Source organism: Kogia breviceps, chromosome 8, assembly GCF_026419965.1.
Source record: "Kogia breviceps isolate mKogBre1 chromosome 8, mKogBre1 haplotype 1, whole genome shotgun sequence".
NCBI lineage: Eukaryota > Metazoa > Chordata > Mammalia > Artiodactyla > Physeteridae > Kogia > Kogia breviceps.
In genome coordinates, this window is record NC_081317.1 from 6,331,527 (window position 1) to 6,347,103 (window position 15,577).

The window sequence follows — 15,577 nt, forward strand, 5'->3', positions numbered from 1 at the left end:
AAAAACAAAACAACAAAAAACTCCTGGTTCGGTTTCAGTGACGCTTCAATAGCCTGAAGCACTTTCCAGAGATGTTTTGCAGAGTTTAAACACCCCCCTCGGGCGCCCGACCACCAGATCTACTGAAACCTACAGGGCGGTGACTATAACATTTTCTGATCCTCGTGACTTCAATCACCTAAAGCTTGGATGCGGTTGACCTCTGCCCCAATTCTATGCTGAATTCTCCTCTGCTCAAGCCCCTCTATGCATATGCATATACCGTCAGCTTGAAACTTCCCCGCTTTTGCTGTTAACAGACACCGCTTCGGGAAAGATCCCCGGTGTTCCGCCTTACTTGCTGCAAGTCATAAATCCTTCCCTGTCCCCACCTTTGGCTTCGTGTGTCTTTTGGCTCAACCCCCACCAGGAGGCGAACCCAGTTTTCAGGTAACAAGACTGACACTGCTGTCCCTCTGGGCAGGTCCAGGTTTGGAGTGGGCACGGGAAACTGATTTTTCTCTCTTCGCCGCTTCCCCAGGTTGCCCTCGCAAGCAGGAACAAGCCGTGCTGGCAAAACTAAAGGGATAAGATCCCTGCCTCTACCGAGGTCCCACCCCAAACCTGGGGAAGGGGGCCAAGGGGAGGAGGGGAGGACACAACAGGGAGAGGCTTTTGAAGCAAGGGATTCAAAGGGATCACAAGCTGTTGATGCTTTCTTCTCTCGAAGAGCTGGCTCTTCGGGGAAGTTCCTGTAATGAACAATGAAACCATTTGCCTGGGAGTCTCCTGGAAAAGTAAAGTGATACTAAAAAAGACAGTAGATCACTGTGCTGGTTAGTTTCCTACAGTTGCTGTAACAAATCAACACAAATTTCGTGGCATAAAACAACATACATCTGTTATCTCACAGGTCTGGAGGCCAGAAGTCCAAAATCAATTTCGCTGGGCTAAAGTCGAGGTATCCACATCCACAAGGCTGGTTCCGGGGGAGAATTTGTCTCCTTGTCTTGTCCAGCTGCTAGAGGCCACCTGCGTTTTCTGGTGCACCTTCCTTTCACCTTCAAGGCTAGCAGCGTAGCATCTTCTCTCCACCCTGATCTCTGCTGTCTTCACATCTTTCCTCTCCCTAACTCTACCTCCTCTCTCTTAGGAGGACCCTTCTGATAAAACTGCATTCACAGAGAAACCAGGATAATCTCTCCATTTTAAGACATTTACTTAGTCCTTGCAAAGGCCATTTGCCATGTTCTGTAACATATTCACAGGCTCTGGAGATTGGGATGTAGACCTCTTTGGGGGTGGGGGGAGGAGAGGCACTTATTCAGCAAAGTCACATCAATGCAGGTCTGGCTGTGGCTCCAGTGTCCAGGCTGAATGTGGGGACAGATAGCTTGGTTCTCACACCCCGACCCTCAGGGCGGTGGCCACAGATCAGTGACTCTGCCACCTGTGGAGGTCCTGCCAGGCTCCTGGCTTCGTTGCACGCCCCGAAGACAGGCACTGCCACACAACCCCCACTTGACAGATTGAAGAAACTGATTAGAAAGTGTTTAAAGATTTGCCAGGGAGGGGTGGGGCGGGGCCAGGGGCCCGATCGGGACACCCCTCCACCCCACCACCCCCACCACCCCCACCCCCACCCCCGGCAACCCGCTCCCTGCTTCTCCCAGCATCTGGGGGCAGAAGTTGCGGCTGCTGGGAGGTGGGCGGGTGCCGAGTGCAGACCAGCCTCCCGCGTGCTCTCCCCGCCCCTCCCTGCTCTCGGAGACGGAGCCACGCGCCCGAGCTCGCAGCCGCTCGCTGTCTTTCCCGGAGCTGCCGCCGCCGCCGCCGCCACCGCCGAGATGCCTCCCCCCGGCCTGGAGCTGATGAGCGGCCGGGTACTGCCTGCCTTCCTGCTCTGCAGCACGTTGCTAGTCATCAAGATGTACGTGGTGGCCATCATCACGGGCCAAGTGAGGCTCCGGAAGAAGGTACGTGCCGCCCCCGGGGACCCCAAGCCCCGCGTGCGCTCCCTTCTCCCGCCGCCGGGAACGTTGGGGACGGGACCCTCGGCCCAGATGTCTTCGGGGCCAGGTGCCTCCCCCAGCCCTTTGGGATTGGCTTCTCTGCGGCCCTTGGTTTCAGCGGGGCCCGCACCTCCTCCTCCTCTGTTTTAAGAGCATTTACCATCTGCTGGGCCACCAGGTGAGTTCTCTGCACAGCAAGACTCCCCGAGTCCCCCCTTGCTCGGCCGGCGGCTCAGAGAGGAGCAGGTCGCAGAGGGTGGAGCGAGGCAGCATTCAGCCTCCTTCCGACCTGGCGGCTTCCCGCCCCGGAGATCTGATGTTTGGGTGGGGTGGGAACCGGCAGAACAGGAGCCCAGAGAAGCCTTTAAGTGGAAATTCCCAACTCGCCGGGCAAGGTCGCTTCCCAAACCCACCGCAGCCTCCCTCCAGGGGCCAGGTCTCAGCCAGGCTGCGCTGAAGTTCTCGGGGAGGAATTTCCCCCACCGATCCGCCAATCCGAGTCCTGGAGCCAGCCAAAACAGCAATAAGGACGCCAAGATCTGAGCCGGTGGGGGCGGGCGGGGTGGGGTGGGGTGGGGTGGGGTGGGGGGAGCAGGGGGGCGGGTGGGCCTGTTCCAGGGCGGCCGCTAGCCCGCGGGGCAGCCAGAGCGAGGAAAGCGGCAGCAGCCGTCCTGTTGGACAGAGAGAAGCCCAGGGGTACCGCTGATAATCCCCCCAGGTATTTCAGAGGGACCGTGCCCTTGTGTCCAGCTCCAAGGCAAGGCCAGGCCAGGCCGGCTCCCACACCGTGCCGTGCCGGGGGTGGGCTCTGGGGAGAGGGAAGGAGCTCAGCAGCAGGACTGAAGGCAGGGCAGCTCCCCAGGTGCAAGAACTCCCGAAGCAGAGGCACACGGATCACGCTGACTTCTCCCTGCCCTGGCCCATCCTGAGATGCAAGACACGGGCACCGAGCGGGGACAGCCGCGTTCACCCATTGAGTCCTTCCATGCAGCGTTTAATCCCCACCACCGCCCGGGGGCTGGGGGTCGGGGTGGGCGCGTATTCAGCTTGTCATCCGGTTGAGGAGCCTGAGGTCAGAGAGGAGACATCTCAGGGTTTGAGCCCAGGTGCCCAGCTCCGGAGCCCACGCCCTGCCGTGGCGGGGGATGGGGTTCTCACCAGGGCCGTGCGGGGCCCAGAGCTTTCCCTTTTAATGTGAATTAGGGAAGGAAGAGGCAACCCCGTTGGGGTGCCCGTCTGCCCGGTCAGTAGGGAGAGGCAGGAGGAAACCTCCCCTCGGGCTGTCTCGGTTCTCCCTGCTCTACAAATTTCCCTCTCGTTCAGTCGGTCAGGGAGGAGCTGGAGGAGCCCCACCGCGGGGAGGTGACGGATGCCGGCTCGGGCTCTCCACCCATTAGCCTCGGGACCATGGGCAAGTCTGAGAGCTTGATTTCCTCATTTGTAAGCTGAGGATGGTCACGGCAGTGCCAGGAGAATACAGCGCCCCGGGCCCGGAGCAAACGCCTCCCCAGTGTTAGTCTTCATTACTTATTAACAATTGGAATTAACATGACAGGCGTAGGTCTCCTGGTGGGAGTGCATCCCGAGGCCCCGGCCCCAGCTAGAGGCAGTGCTTACGCTTCTGATGCTGGGGCTTCATCTGCACGGCCGCTGGCTCCCGGCCAGGCCAACTTGTATTCATGCTGTCTTCAGGGGTGAGCAAGCCCACGGACTGTGGACACCCAGGACAGCTGCCCACGGAATGCCGAGACCCTGTGAAAGGTGTCACAGGCCCACGGACTCTGCAGGGCCATCAGAATTGGTGTTTCCATGACTTAAGGGCCAGCAAAGAAGAATTCTGGGCGTTGGGGAATCCTGATCGTGACAAGCATTGCATTCACCTCTGGGCTGAACCAGGGGCAGGCCCACCAGGCAGGACAAAGAAAACCCCAGCACTTGGGAACAGATATCTCAAGGGCTCATGAACCAGAAGCAGCAGGATCTGCAGTTTAGAAAACGTGCTGCAGGGCTTCGCTGGTGGCGCAGAGGTTGGGAGTCCACCTGCCGATGCGGGGGGATGCGGGTTCGTGCCCCGGTCCGGGAGGATCCCGCGTGCCGCGGGGCGGCTGGGCCCGTGAGCCGTGGCCGCTGAGCCTGCGCGTCCGGAGCCTGTGCTCTGCAACGGGAGAGGCCACAACGGTGAGAGGCCCGCGTACCGCAAAAAAGAAAGAAAACGTGCTACAGAGATTCAGGTTTTCTGTGGGGTTGGTAGGGCTGGCTGGATGCCCGCAGGGGACAGTGGAGCAAGAGCCACGGGTGTGACCTTCAATGACCTGAGTGTGACCTCAGGTCCCTGTTTTGCACTGACAATTCACCGAGCGAGCGCCCTCCTGGCGCTGTGCTGGGGCATCTCCACTTCTCTCCCTTGCTCTCCTTGTGGTAGATAAAACTCATTTGATCTGGAATTCACAGATGAAGAGGCTGAGACCCAGGGAAGTTCAGAAACCTGCAGTTAGTCGGTGTGGAGCTGAGTTTCTCACCGGGACCTGTCAAGACCCCCTCATTGCTCTTAGTTCAAAGTTTAAATTCTTAGGGTCCTGCCTCCAGGACCCCTGCTGACCCCTGCAACTTTGTCTTGGAACTCTGTCCCTTGCTGTCTATGCTTCAGCCATGCTGGTTTTTCACTCTTCATACATGCTCTTCTTCTGACCCCAGGTCCTTTGCACACGCTGTTGCTATAACCCTCCCTTCTTCTGGTTAATGTTGATGCATCCTTCAAGCCTCAGCTTTACTGTCACTGCCTCAGAGAAGACTTCTCTCATCCCCAGCCTTGGTTGGGTCTCCCGTGAACATTCTCAAAGCAAACCCAGTCTTCTGTTTCTTTTTTCTTTTTTCTTTCTTTTCTTTTTTCTCTTTTTTTGCGGTACGCAGGCCTCTCACTGCTGCAGCCTCTCCTGCGGCATCTCCCGCCGCGGAGCACAGGCTCCGGACACGCAGGCCCAGCGGCCATGGCTCACGGGCCCAGCCACTCCGCGGCATGTGGGTTCCTGCCGGACCGGGGCACGAACCCGTGTCCCCTGCATTGGCAGGCGGACTCTCAACCACTGCGCCACCAGGGAAGCCCCAGGCTTCTGTTTCTTAACACTCACCACCTGCTCTTCCCTGGTTCGTTGGCAATTCTCTTATTACACTGTGAGCTTCACAAGAGCAGAGATAGGAGGGCCTTTTTCTTAGTCTTTTCAGGCTGCTATACGACAAAATGCCAGAGACTGGGTGGCTTATCAGCAACAAAAATTTATTTCTCACAGTTCTGGAAGCTGGGAAGTCCAAGGTCAAGGAACCGGCAGATGTGGTGTCTGATTAGGGCCTACTTTCTGGTCCATAGATGGCTGTCTTCTTGCTGTGTCCTCACATGGCAAAGGGTCGAGGCAGCTCTCTGGTGTCTCTTATAAAAGTGCTAATCTCATTCAAGAGAGCTCCACCCTTATGACCTAACTGCCCCCTTAAAGGCATCACACTGGGGGATAGGCTTCGACATAGGAAATTTGCAGGGACACAAACATTTAGTCCGTAGCAGCCTTGTTCACGGTGAGTCCCCAGCACTTCGCACACAGTAAGAGTTCATGGGTGCTGGTGAATGGACACGTATGTGCCTGCGTCACTGCGGACCTAGTCGACTGGGCCGTCCATCTCACTAACAGTAATTCTCGGCTGATGTATTCCAGGCTTTTGCCAACCCCGAGGACGCTCAGAGACACGGAGGCCTCCAGTATTGCCGGAGCGACCCGGCCGTGGAACGCTGTCTCAGGCAAGTACCGCTGGCCCTCAGCCTGACCACAGCCTGTCCTTTCGGGCCCCCTTCTGAACACGGGGGCTTGCAGGATACCCAGGGGGCCTAGGTCCTCTGCCTTCCAGATCCTCTTAGACTGTTTTCATTTATTCATTAATTTAATTTCTAGTTACTCGTGGAAAAGTAATATGTGCTCGTGGCTCAGGATGACAAAGTTAGAAAAGGATATTCAGTGCAATTTCAGTGTCTCTCCCACCTCTGACCTGCAGGTCCTGCCCAGATCCGCTCACCGGGGGCCAGTGCTGTTACCAATGTCTTATGCATCTTCTCCGAGACACTTTTCCTGCATTTACAACACACACGCTATGCTTTTTCCTTTTTACCCCCAAAGGATCACTCTTTACCCACTGATATGTACTGTCCTTTTTTCACATAACAGAAACTGTTTCATATCAGCCCATAGAGGGGCCTTGTTCGTCATATCGGCACTGCAGTATTTACATCATTTCTCTATTAAATAGATGGTCTGTAGCCGATCCAACCACTTACCCTCCGATGGCATTTAGGCTCTTCTAAGTCTTTCTGCGTTATGGACAGAGTGCATCAAAACTTCTTTCATTTTCCTTTGTGCATCAGGGTGAGCAAAACTGCAGGTTGCAATCAAATGGTAAGAAATACTGTCAGATGGTACACAAATCTAGTCCCACAACTGGTGTGTGAGATGTGTCTCTGACCTGCCAACTCTGTATCCGCTTTTGGGTGGATCCTTGCCGACATGTTGGGTGAAAATGTCCATCACGTTTCAGTTTTCCTTTGCATTTCTTTTTTTTTTTTTTTTTTTGGCTGTGCTGTGCAGCTTATGAGATGTTAGTTCCCTCACCAGGGATCGAACTCAGGCCCTCAGCAGTGAGAGCACGGAGTCCAAACCACTGGACCGCCAGGGAATTCCCTACTTTGCATTTCTGAGTGAAGTTGAACATTTTTTCCTATGCTTAGCCTCCCCCAGTCAATCAGAAGCAATTTTTCTTATTATAAAACTCAGAACTATTCATTGCAAACAATTTGGTTAATATTGAAAATACATAGAGGAAAAAGGGGAAAACCAGTCACAATTGTAGTCACTGTTAGCGTGTTCATCTATCTCCTCTTTGTCGTCTGTCTAAATATTTTTCATAACACCAGGTGTGCATTGTACACCCAACTGGACGTTCTGATTTTTTTCAGTTACTTATTGCGTGAGCGCTTTCCATGTCAGTAAATACTACTCGAAAAGTGACTCTTAAAAAAGGGATGCAGAGGGAGTTCCCTGGCGGTGCAGTGGTTAGGACTCGGCGCTTTCACTGACGTGGCCCAGGTTCGATCCCTGGTCAGGGAACTGAGATCCACAAGCCACATGTGGGGCCAGAAAGAAGGAAAGAAAGAAAGAGGGGGGGGGGAGAGAGAGAGAGACAGAGAAAGAAAGAAAAAGAAAGAAAGAAAGAGAGAGGGAGGGAGGAAGGAAGGAAGGAAGGGAGGGAGGAAGGGGCTTCCCTGGTGGCGCAGTGGTTGAGAGTCCGCCTGCCGATGCAGGGGACACAGGTTCGTGCCCCAGTCCGGGAAGATCCCACGTGCCGTGGAGCGGCTGGGCCCGTGAGCCGTGGCCGCTGAGCCTGCGCGTCCGGAGCAAAAAAAAAAAAAAAAGGAAGGAAGGCAGGCAGGCTGTGTAAAATTCCATCAGAGACTAAATGTTCATTTCACGTAGCCAGTCTCAGTGGTGGGTGTTTTGACAGTTTCCTCTCTGCTGTTTTACACCAATGGGCTGGAGAACCAGGAGGAGGCACTCCCAGGGGATGGGGGTTGTCAGCAGGAGTGGGACGGCTGTGGGAAGGATGGGTAGCTGGGCAGGAGCGAGACAGACACAGGCCCTCACCTAGTGTCACATTCCCATGAATCACCCGCAGAAACGGGCGGGACCAAGTAGTATAAATAATAGAGATTCTTTTTTTTTTCTTGGCCATTGAAAATAACACGTACTTGTGGTTTTTAAAAATTACAGAAATGTGTAATGTAGAAAGTGAAATTCATTGCTATTTCATCCTTTCTCACGTAACTACAGTATATAGTCCTTCATACGAGGTCCATCCATCCATCCATCTATCCGTTCATCCAACATTTAACGAGCACTGACTGTGCTAGCTGCTGGGCGAAGCACTCGTTGTACTTTGGTGAACAAAAGCCTCACCCGTACACGAATCCACGCTGGTGACCCTCGTGCCATCTGGTTGGCATGACTCCTGGGCAGTGGTAAAGGACGTGATGAGTAGCACAGGCAGCCACTTGCCAAACCAGCTCAGAGCAGCCACCCAGAGGAGTGCTTGGCTTCTCCCAAGGGGTGCGAGGTCTGTGTAGCAAAACTGGTGTTACTTGTGGCGCAGGGGTGGTTACATAGGGTCATGAACGCTTTGTTTTTATTGGCTGCAACCATGCCAGGGAGAGACCACACACCCGTGTGGTGCCACGATGTCTCCACCCACGCAATGCAATTTTCATTTCTGAACAGAAGGACACATCATCTACAGTGCTGATACTCAGATAGCTGAAATTCAAGTCAGCACTTTTTTTTTTTTGGCTGTACCACATAACTTACGGGATCTTAGTTCCCCAACTAGGGATCAAACCCGGGCCCCCCCCCAGCAGTGAAAAACACCCCAGTCTTAACCACTGGACCACCAGGGAATTCCCCGATTCAACTTTTCTTTTCTTTTTAAAATTAATTAATTAATTAATTTATTATTATTATTTTTTGGCTGTGTTGGGTCTTCGTTGCTGCGTGCAAGCTTTCTCTAGTTGTGGCGAGCGGGGGCTACTCTTTGTTGCTGTGCACGGGCTTCTCATTGCAGTGGCTTCTCTTGTTGTGGAGCATGGGCTCTAGGCACACGGGCTCAGTAGTTGTGGTACGTGGGCTTAGCTGCTCCGCAGCATGTGGGATCTTCCTGGACCAGGGCTCCAACCTGTGTCGCCTGCATTGGCAGGCGGATTCTATCTATCTATCTATTTATTAAGGCTGCGTTGGGTCTTCATTGCTGCGCACAGGCTTTCTCTAGTTGCAGCGAGCGGAGGCTACTCTTTGATGAGGTGCATGGGCTTCTCACTGCAGTGGCTTCTCTTGTTGCAGAGCATGGGCTCTAGGAGCACGGGCTCAGTAGTTGTGGCGCACGGGCTTAGCTGCTCCGCGGGATGTGGGATCTTCCCGGACCAGGGCTCGAACCCGTGTCCCCTGCATTGGCAGGTGGATTCTTAACCACTGCACCACCAAGGAAGTCCCTGAATTTTATTTGATTTATTTTTTATACAGCAGGTTCTTATTAGTCATATATTTTATACACATCAGTGTATACATGTCAATCTCAATCTCCCAATTCATCCCACCACCACCACCCACCCCCGCCGCTTTTCCGCCTTGGTGTCCATACATTTGTTCTCTACATCTGTGTCTCTATTTCTGCCCTGCCAACCGGTTCATTTGTACCGTTTTTCTAGGTTCCACATATATGCGTTAATACACGATATTTGTTTTTCTCTTTCCGAGTTACTTCACTCTGTATGACAGTCTCTAGATCCATCCACATCTCTACAAATGACCCAATTTCATTCCTTTTCATGGCTGAGTAATGTTCCATTGTATAGATGTACCACATCTTCTTTATCCATTCGTCTGTCGATGGGCATTTAGGTTGCTTCCACGACCTGGCTATCATAAATAGTGCCCAATTCAGCACTTTTTGAGCACCTCTTAGCTAATAACGTCTTACATTCATTCGGTGAGTGTTATTGGTGACCTTCCATGTACTGTTATTTACTGGGGCTTACTGTGCCAGACCTGGGGGTTCCTGGGGCCCCAGGGCTCCTCCTGACTTTACATAACATCATGGAACCTCGAGGGTGCAGAGAATCACACATCCTGCCATCCACTACCGGAGAACTGGCTGGAACCTGACAGGAGATGCCCTGCAAGCAAAAGTGAGTTAAATATTAGACCAGAGGTTTTAGTGCAACCAGGGCCGCCTTCTGCACAAACAGGAAAGCACTTTGGTCTCAGTTCTTGGAGCACAGATCTGCCTTGCAGATTAGCACAAGCTGGAGCCCCAATGTGAGCCCAGCTCTGGGAGAGGTCAGGAGCCAGGTTTCAAGGAAAATGATGAAACCCAAGACGTCCTTTTAGTCATGTCTATGGAAGTCTCCCGGCAACGTATGTTTGGGCCAGATTCTGAGTTTATGTGAATGCAGCTTCAGTGGGGCCGGCGGGGGGGTGTGTCTCTGAGTGGTCCCCAGGAAGGAAGACAAACATTTGCCCCAAACTTTGGGATATTTCTGATCATTTGGAGTGTGGTGTGGTGTGGAGACTTAATCTGAGTGAACTGGTTTGTCAGGAGATTGGGTCACAAAAATCTCAGCCCTAGAAGTCCTTTAAGACCCCATCCAAACACATTATTTTGTGGATGGTGAACAGAGGTCCAGAGACAGAGACTTGCCTGAGGCCAGGGGTCTAATAACGAGCACTCTTGGGGTTATAAATAAAATGTTTATTAATTTGGCCTGGGTGTCTGAGGGCGCTGGGAGTCTGGCAAAACCAAGAGCTGAGATTAGCTTTAACAATCATGTCCGGGCTTCCCTGGTGGCGCGGTGGTTGAGAGTCCGCCTGCCGATGCGGGGGACGCGGGTTCGTGCCCCGGTCCGGGAAGATCCCACGTGCCGCGGAGCGGCTGGGCCCCGTGAGCCATGGCCGCTGCGCCTGCGCGTCCGGAGCCTGTGCTGCGCGTCCGGAGCCTGTGCTCCGCGACGGGAGAGGCCACAACAGTGAGAGGCCCACGCGCCGCAAAAAAAAAAAAAAAAAAAGAAAGAAAAACAATCACGTCCAGGATAGGGCTGGTGGTGATGGTGACGATGACAAAGAAGACGGCAGCTGAATTGGGGCAAACCTACTCAGTGCCAGGCAGTGTTCTAAGCACCTTATAGGAGCCAACGCACTCTGCCTCCCAATAGGCTTCCAAGGGCGGCACTAGCATCTGTAGAGGAGGAAGCAGGTTTGCCAAGACCACATCGCTCGTGACGGCTAAGCTGCCTTTGAGCCCAGACCATCTGATACGGGCTCTGCTCTCCTTTCAAGAACGCGGTTTAACTCTGTTTTATAACCTGACTTTAAAACTAAGCAGGCTCCGCCTCATGTCAAACCTGGATTCAAGGAAATCACCTGTGCACATGGAGAGCCTGGTGAGGGGAGAGGAGAGAGCTAGCAGGGCTGCCAGCAGCTGTCCCTCCCCAGGAGGCCTGGGGGGAGCTGTAGGGCTCTCTCCGCAGTCCTGTCACCTGATGCAGTAAAATGCAGCCGGTGTTGCAGTGTCTGTGGACGGGAGAGGCAGGCCTAATTAATGCTGCAGGAAGCCGTGCAAGTCCAGTCTAAAGGGAATTTGCTCTGAGTGGCTTTTACCTTAAAAAAACTAGTGATTAGTGGAATGACACATTTTGCCCAAGCATCTCTCTGGTACGTGACTCCCTCCATGTCTCTCGATTCAGATCCTGGGGTAGGGGTGGGGGGGGAGGAGAGGAATGAGTTTTCTTGGCATCATGTCTGTCCTTGGCATCACTTGTGGCTTCGTGGGGGCCCCATTGCAGTTTTCGATGTACTGGGGGTGGGGACTGGGCACCCCAGGGGCTGAGGGGCTTTCTCAGCTCCCAGCCACCTCTCCTCCCTCAAAGGTGACCTCTGAATCCTCTAGTCCCAGTTGCTGGAGCCAGGAGGTAGAGCTGCCCCTCCCATCTTTACTCCTCCTCTCTGCCTGGTGTCTCCTGACTTCTTTCCCTCACCTGTGCTTTGGGGTTTGGCCAACGATCCCCTTAACAGCTTTCTAAAAAGTGACTCACTCTTAGAATGTAAATACATACTTTAAGGAGAAGTGTCTCATTGAATGGGTTTCACGTCCTAGTTACGCTTTTCCTGAAACTTTCTGAGAAATATACAACATGACAAAAATACTCCCAGCTGGCACCATCTCATGAGTCAACCTGTGGGAGGAAGGCCACATTCTAGGACACACTGACTTCACGTAAAATAGGTTTTCCAAGGTGTCTGTCTCATAGCATGTTAGGGGATGTTGGTGTACACAGATTTATCTCCATAGCATGGGGTGATTTTAGAGCAACAGTTGCTGCCTCTTCCCCGGTAAAAGGTAAGGGACTTGCGCGATTGAGGAATTGAAATGGCCCCAGTCCTCAGGTTCCCCCTCTTCATCTCTGTAGCCAAGATCCGGCCAGGGCCTGCTTCTCTCACATGGGCATCCAGCAGTATTTCCCCCAGCTGGTGAGACCTGCCCTGCCGTAGACTTGCTTTCCCTGGGGCTGCGTCCCAAGGTCGAGCTTTGGGAATAAAGGAGAAGGAAGACTCATGTTGGCTCCAGGATATGGGGACAGAGACACCAACTGCTGAGTCCTGAGTTTGACCTAAGATCCAGGCCCCGGTGGGTTTACGGGAGCTTTTGTACACTCAGATTGAATTCCAGACCCCTTACCCTGCTTCGTGAGGCCCCTCTCCCCCTCTTATCGTGTCTCACTCCCTCTTATGTGCCACACTCCAGCCACATGGGTCGTTTTCCTGAGCCTTGAGCACGCAATGCTCATTCCCACCTCAGGGCCTTTGCACATGCCCATCCTTCTCCCTGGAGAGTTCTTCCCCTGCACAGATGGCCCCTCATCATTCAGGCTTCAGCACAACGTCTCCTTCCCTGACTACACCCACCCTAGTCATGCCACAGAGACCCCTGCAGCCCTGGGTTGCTCAGTGCTCCTCTCTGCCCTGCCCAATTCCTAGCATCCACATACCCTGGCCCTTGCCTGAGGTCCTTGCAAGTGGCAGGGAAGAGGAGGACTCTGCGGCAGGTCCCCACACAGGGGCTGCTGGGCTGGGCTTGGCCCGTTGGTGCAGCGTTGGTGAAATGCACTCCAGCTGGAAGGCTTGGAGAAGGGGCTTCAGTTCTAGAAGCGTCCCCGTGCCTCACACATGTGGCCTGTCCTTGGGGGAGGTCACGGCCCAGGCATCGCGTTCCTGTTTATTTGCGCCTCCAACATGCCATCTCTGGCTTTGGTCATTTGCTCAGTGTCTAATTTATGGGACGTGACCTCCCCACCATCCACAGAGGAAGCTGCCCGTTAGCAGGAGTCATGGAAAATGTGAACCAACTCTTAGCAGAAGTGGATGAGGTTTCTTCGTTGGTCATTTTTTTATGGCAGGGTTATACACAGCCGCCCCTCCCCACCACCACCACGTATACTCACACACTTGATTATTTTAAACAAAGAAAGAAGCAGGAGAGCGCGGGTGAAACAGAGCTTCGCTGCTGTCTGGCGATTGGCTGGCTCCAGTGAGTGCAACTTGTTTTTATCCCTGAGAGGAGGAAGGGTTTGCTTAGATTTAGGGACAGAATAAGACAGAGCCTGGAGTGGATTTCAGATGCATGTTCTTAGCCCATATCCCGCTGGGGAGGGCCCAGGAACCTGCATTTGGAAGGAGGACGGCCTCAGAAGAGCCCTGCCTTGGTGGTAAAAAAGCACGGTCTGGGGAGTTTCCTGGTGGTCTAGTGGTTAGGATTTGGTGCTTTCACTACGGTGGCCCGGGTTCAGTTCCTGGTCAGGGAACTGAGATCCTGCAAGCCGCGTGGCGTGGCCAAAATTAAAAAAAAAATAAATACAAGATCAGGGACTGGAGGTGGACCCGGGCTCCACCCCAGCTCTCACTCAACCCCACTGAGCCCCACTTTTCCTGCCTGGTGTCCAAGGCCAGAGGGGAAGATAGGGGAGACCGTGGCAGGGGCTGCGTCTTGGCGAGGCCTGGGGTTGCTAAGAAAACCAACCAGCAGCCCTTCGTGGCTCCCGGCCTGCTAACAGGGCTTCACTCTCTGAGCTGCTCACAGGCACAAGCTTGGCGTCACCGTCGCCCCTGCCTCCGGGGTATCTCCTTGTCTCGGCCATGATTGACGTTGAGTCTGGCACCCCCGAGATGCTCCCCAGGGGTGTGGGGCCTTTCGGGGCAGAGGGTCTCCGCTTCCAGGACATTCTCCTGGAATGCTGACTCCTGGCTGACTGCACCCCCTTGCCTTCCCAGAGCCCACCGGAATGACATGGAGACCATCTACCCCTTCCTGTTCCTGGGCCTCGTCTACTCCTTCTTGGGGCCTGACCCCTTCGTTGCCTGGATGCACTTCCTGGTCGTCTTCCTGGGCCGCATGGTGCACACCGTGGCCTACCTGGGGAAGCTGCGGGCGCCCACCCGCTCTCTGGCCTACACCCTGGCCCAGCTCCCCTGCGCCTCCATGGCCCTGCAGATCGTCTGGGAGGCAGCTCGCCACCTGTGACCAGCCGCTGACACTTCCTCGGCCGCCAGACCCCCGGCCACGAGCCACCGGGAGACCAGGTGCCCCTTTGAGATTGTGATAGGCCCCGGGGCCTGGTTTCCTGGCAACCAGCTGGATTCCTGGGTGAAGCCGCCGATTGGAACTGTTTAGAGACCGGTTGTCACGACTGATAGAAGATCCTTCCACTTAAAAGAACAGAGCATGAAAGATATCCCTCCGTGTTCCTCCCCAAGTCTGGGAAGGGCGAGCAGAGACTCAGTTCAGGTTTCTGAACCTAATGACCCTCTGAATCCAGGGCTGTAATAAATAAGGACTTCTCACCTCCACCCCAGAGACTCTGATTTAGCTGGTCTACAGGGGAACCTGGGCGTCTGCATTTTTAGAAAGTTCCTGTGAGTCCCAGCAACGGCCGGGCCTGGGGCCCACTGCCGGTTCCCTCTAGGGGAGGGCCCAGGACCCGCAGGGTGGGAGCTTGGCTTACGGTGGGAGAAGGACTGTGCTCCTTTGTGCCCTGTTGACACTTCCCTGTGCCACATTCCTTTGCTGGATCCTTCTCTCTTTGGCACAGGTGCCGAGGGGAAGGGCCCAGAGTAAGGGCTTTAGTTAACTCCGAAGGGCTGTCATTCAAGGACAATAGGCTTTGAAGGACCAACTGCTAAAAGGAAATTTTGACTCCTTGGGCATTTGTGAGGCTTGAGAACCGCAAATGTGCGCCCCTGCAGGGAATCGGGTGTCTCTCCCGGGCTTTTGCTCTAAGAGCATGTGGCTTCAGTCATTAATGAAGTGTCTGACCAGCTTGGCCCCTTGGCTGCTGGTTCCCGGCATCCACCACCGCCCAGGCTGGCTGGGGATCCGGCTCGCCGGACACTTTTGCGGGTCTGTGTCTGGGGCGAAACTGACAAGACACAGCCTCTGGCAAGCACACGAACCCACCCAGCCGAGGGTGGTGAATCATGCAGAAAGCAAGCAGGGTGCTGGGAAACACCCTCCCACCTCCTGCCGTGGGCCAGTAAGATGGTCAGTCAACCCCATTTTTACAGATGAGGAAACCGAGGCTCAAGGTGGACTCCCTGCAGTGTGGCATCAGCTCTGAACCCCGCCTGTCTGGCTCCCCAAAACTGCTCTAACCATTGTGAAGTCCTGCCTTTTCCCCAACCCCCTCCCCAGCGCAGCCCCTTTCCACCAGGATCTAGGGAAGCCCCCCCTGGCACCTGGGCATGGCCTCCTCTCACAGCCCTGCAGGCCCCTGAGCTTCTGCCCCCCGCGGACTGATGGGTCTGCCTAGTGGGGGCCTCACTGGGGACCCAGGGTCCCCCAGGCCTCGCTAGAAATCCGAGTCGGCCCCCCTGCCCGGCCGAGCTAGGAGGTGGGATGGGTAACGTTGCTTCCTGGTGGTGAGATGAGCCTCTGTTCTGGGGCTGCAGCTGCACATC

The 15,577-nt window shown here is 54.5% G+C and overlaps 1 protein-coding gene across 1 annotated transcript; it reads left to right on the top strand.

The window, feature by feature from the left end:
* Positions 1-897: 897 nt before the first annotated feature.
* On the top strand, positions 898-14,470 carry PTGES (prostaglandin E synthase). The gene is made up of 3 exons (XM_059072028.2): positions 898-1,955; positions 5,696-5,778; positions 13,895-14,470. The coding sequence occupies exons 1-3, from the start codon at positions 1,827-1,829 to the stop codon at positions 14,142-14,144; spliced, it is 462 nt and encodes a 153-aa protein (XP_058928011.1). The 5' UTR covers positions 898-1,826; the 3' UTR covers positions 14,145-14,470.
* The last annotated feature ends 1,107 nt before the right edge of the window (positions 14,471-15,577 follow it).

Excerpts from the sequence above, each read along its gene's own strand:
- PTGES (XM_059072028.2), top strand. The coding sequence starts at position 1,827 with ATGCCTCCCCCCGGCCTGGAGCTGATGAGCGGCCGGGTACTGCCTGCC. Across the intron at positions 1,956-5,695 it reads AAGTGAGGCTCCGGAAGAAG|GCTTTTGCCAACCCCGAGGA; the intron begins GTACGTGCCGCC and ends GATGTATTCCAG. Across the intron at positions 5,779-13,894 it reads GCCGTGGAACGCTGTCTCAG|AGCCCACCGGAATGACATGG; the intron begins GCAAGTACCGCT and ends TTGCCTTCCCAG.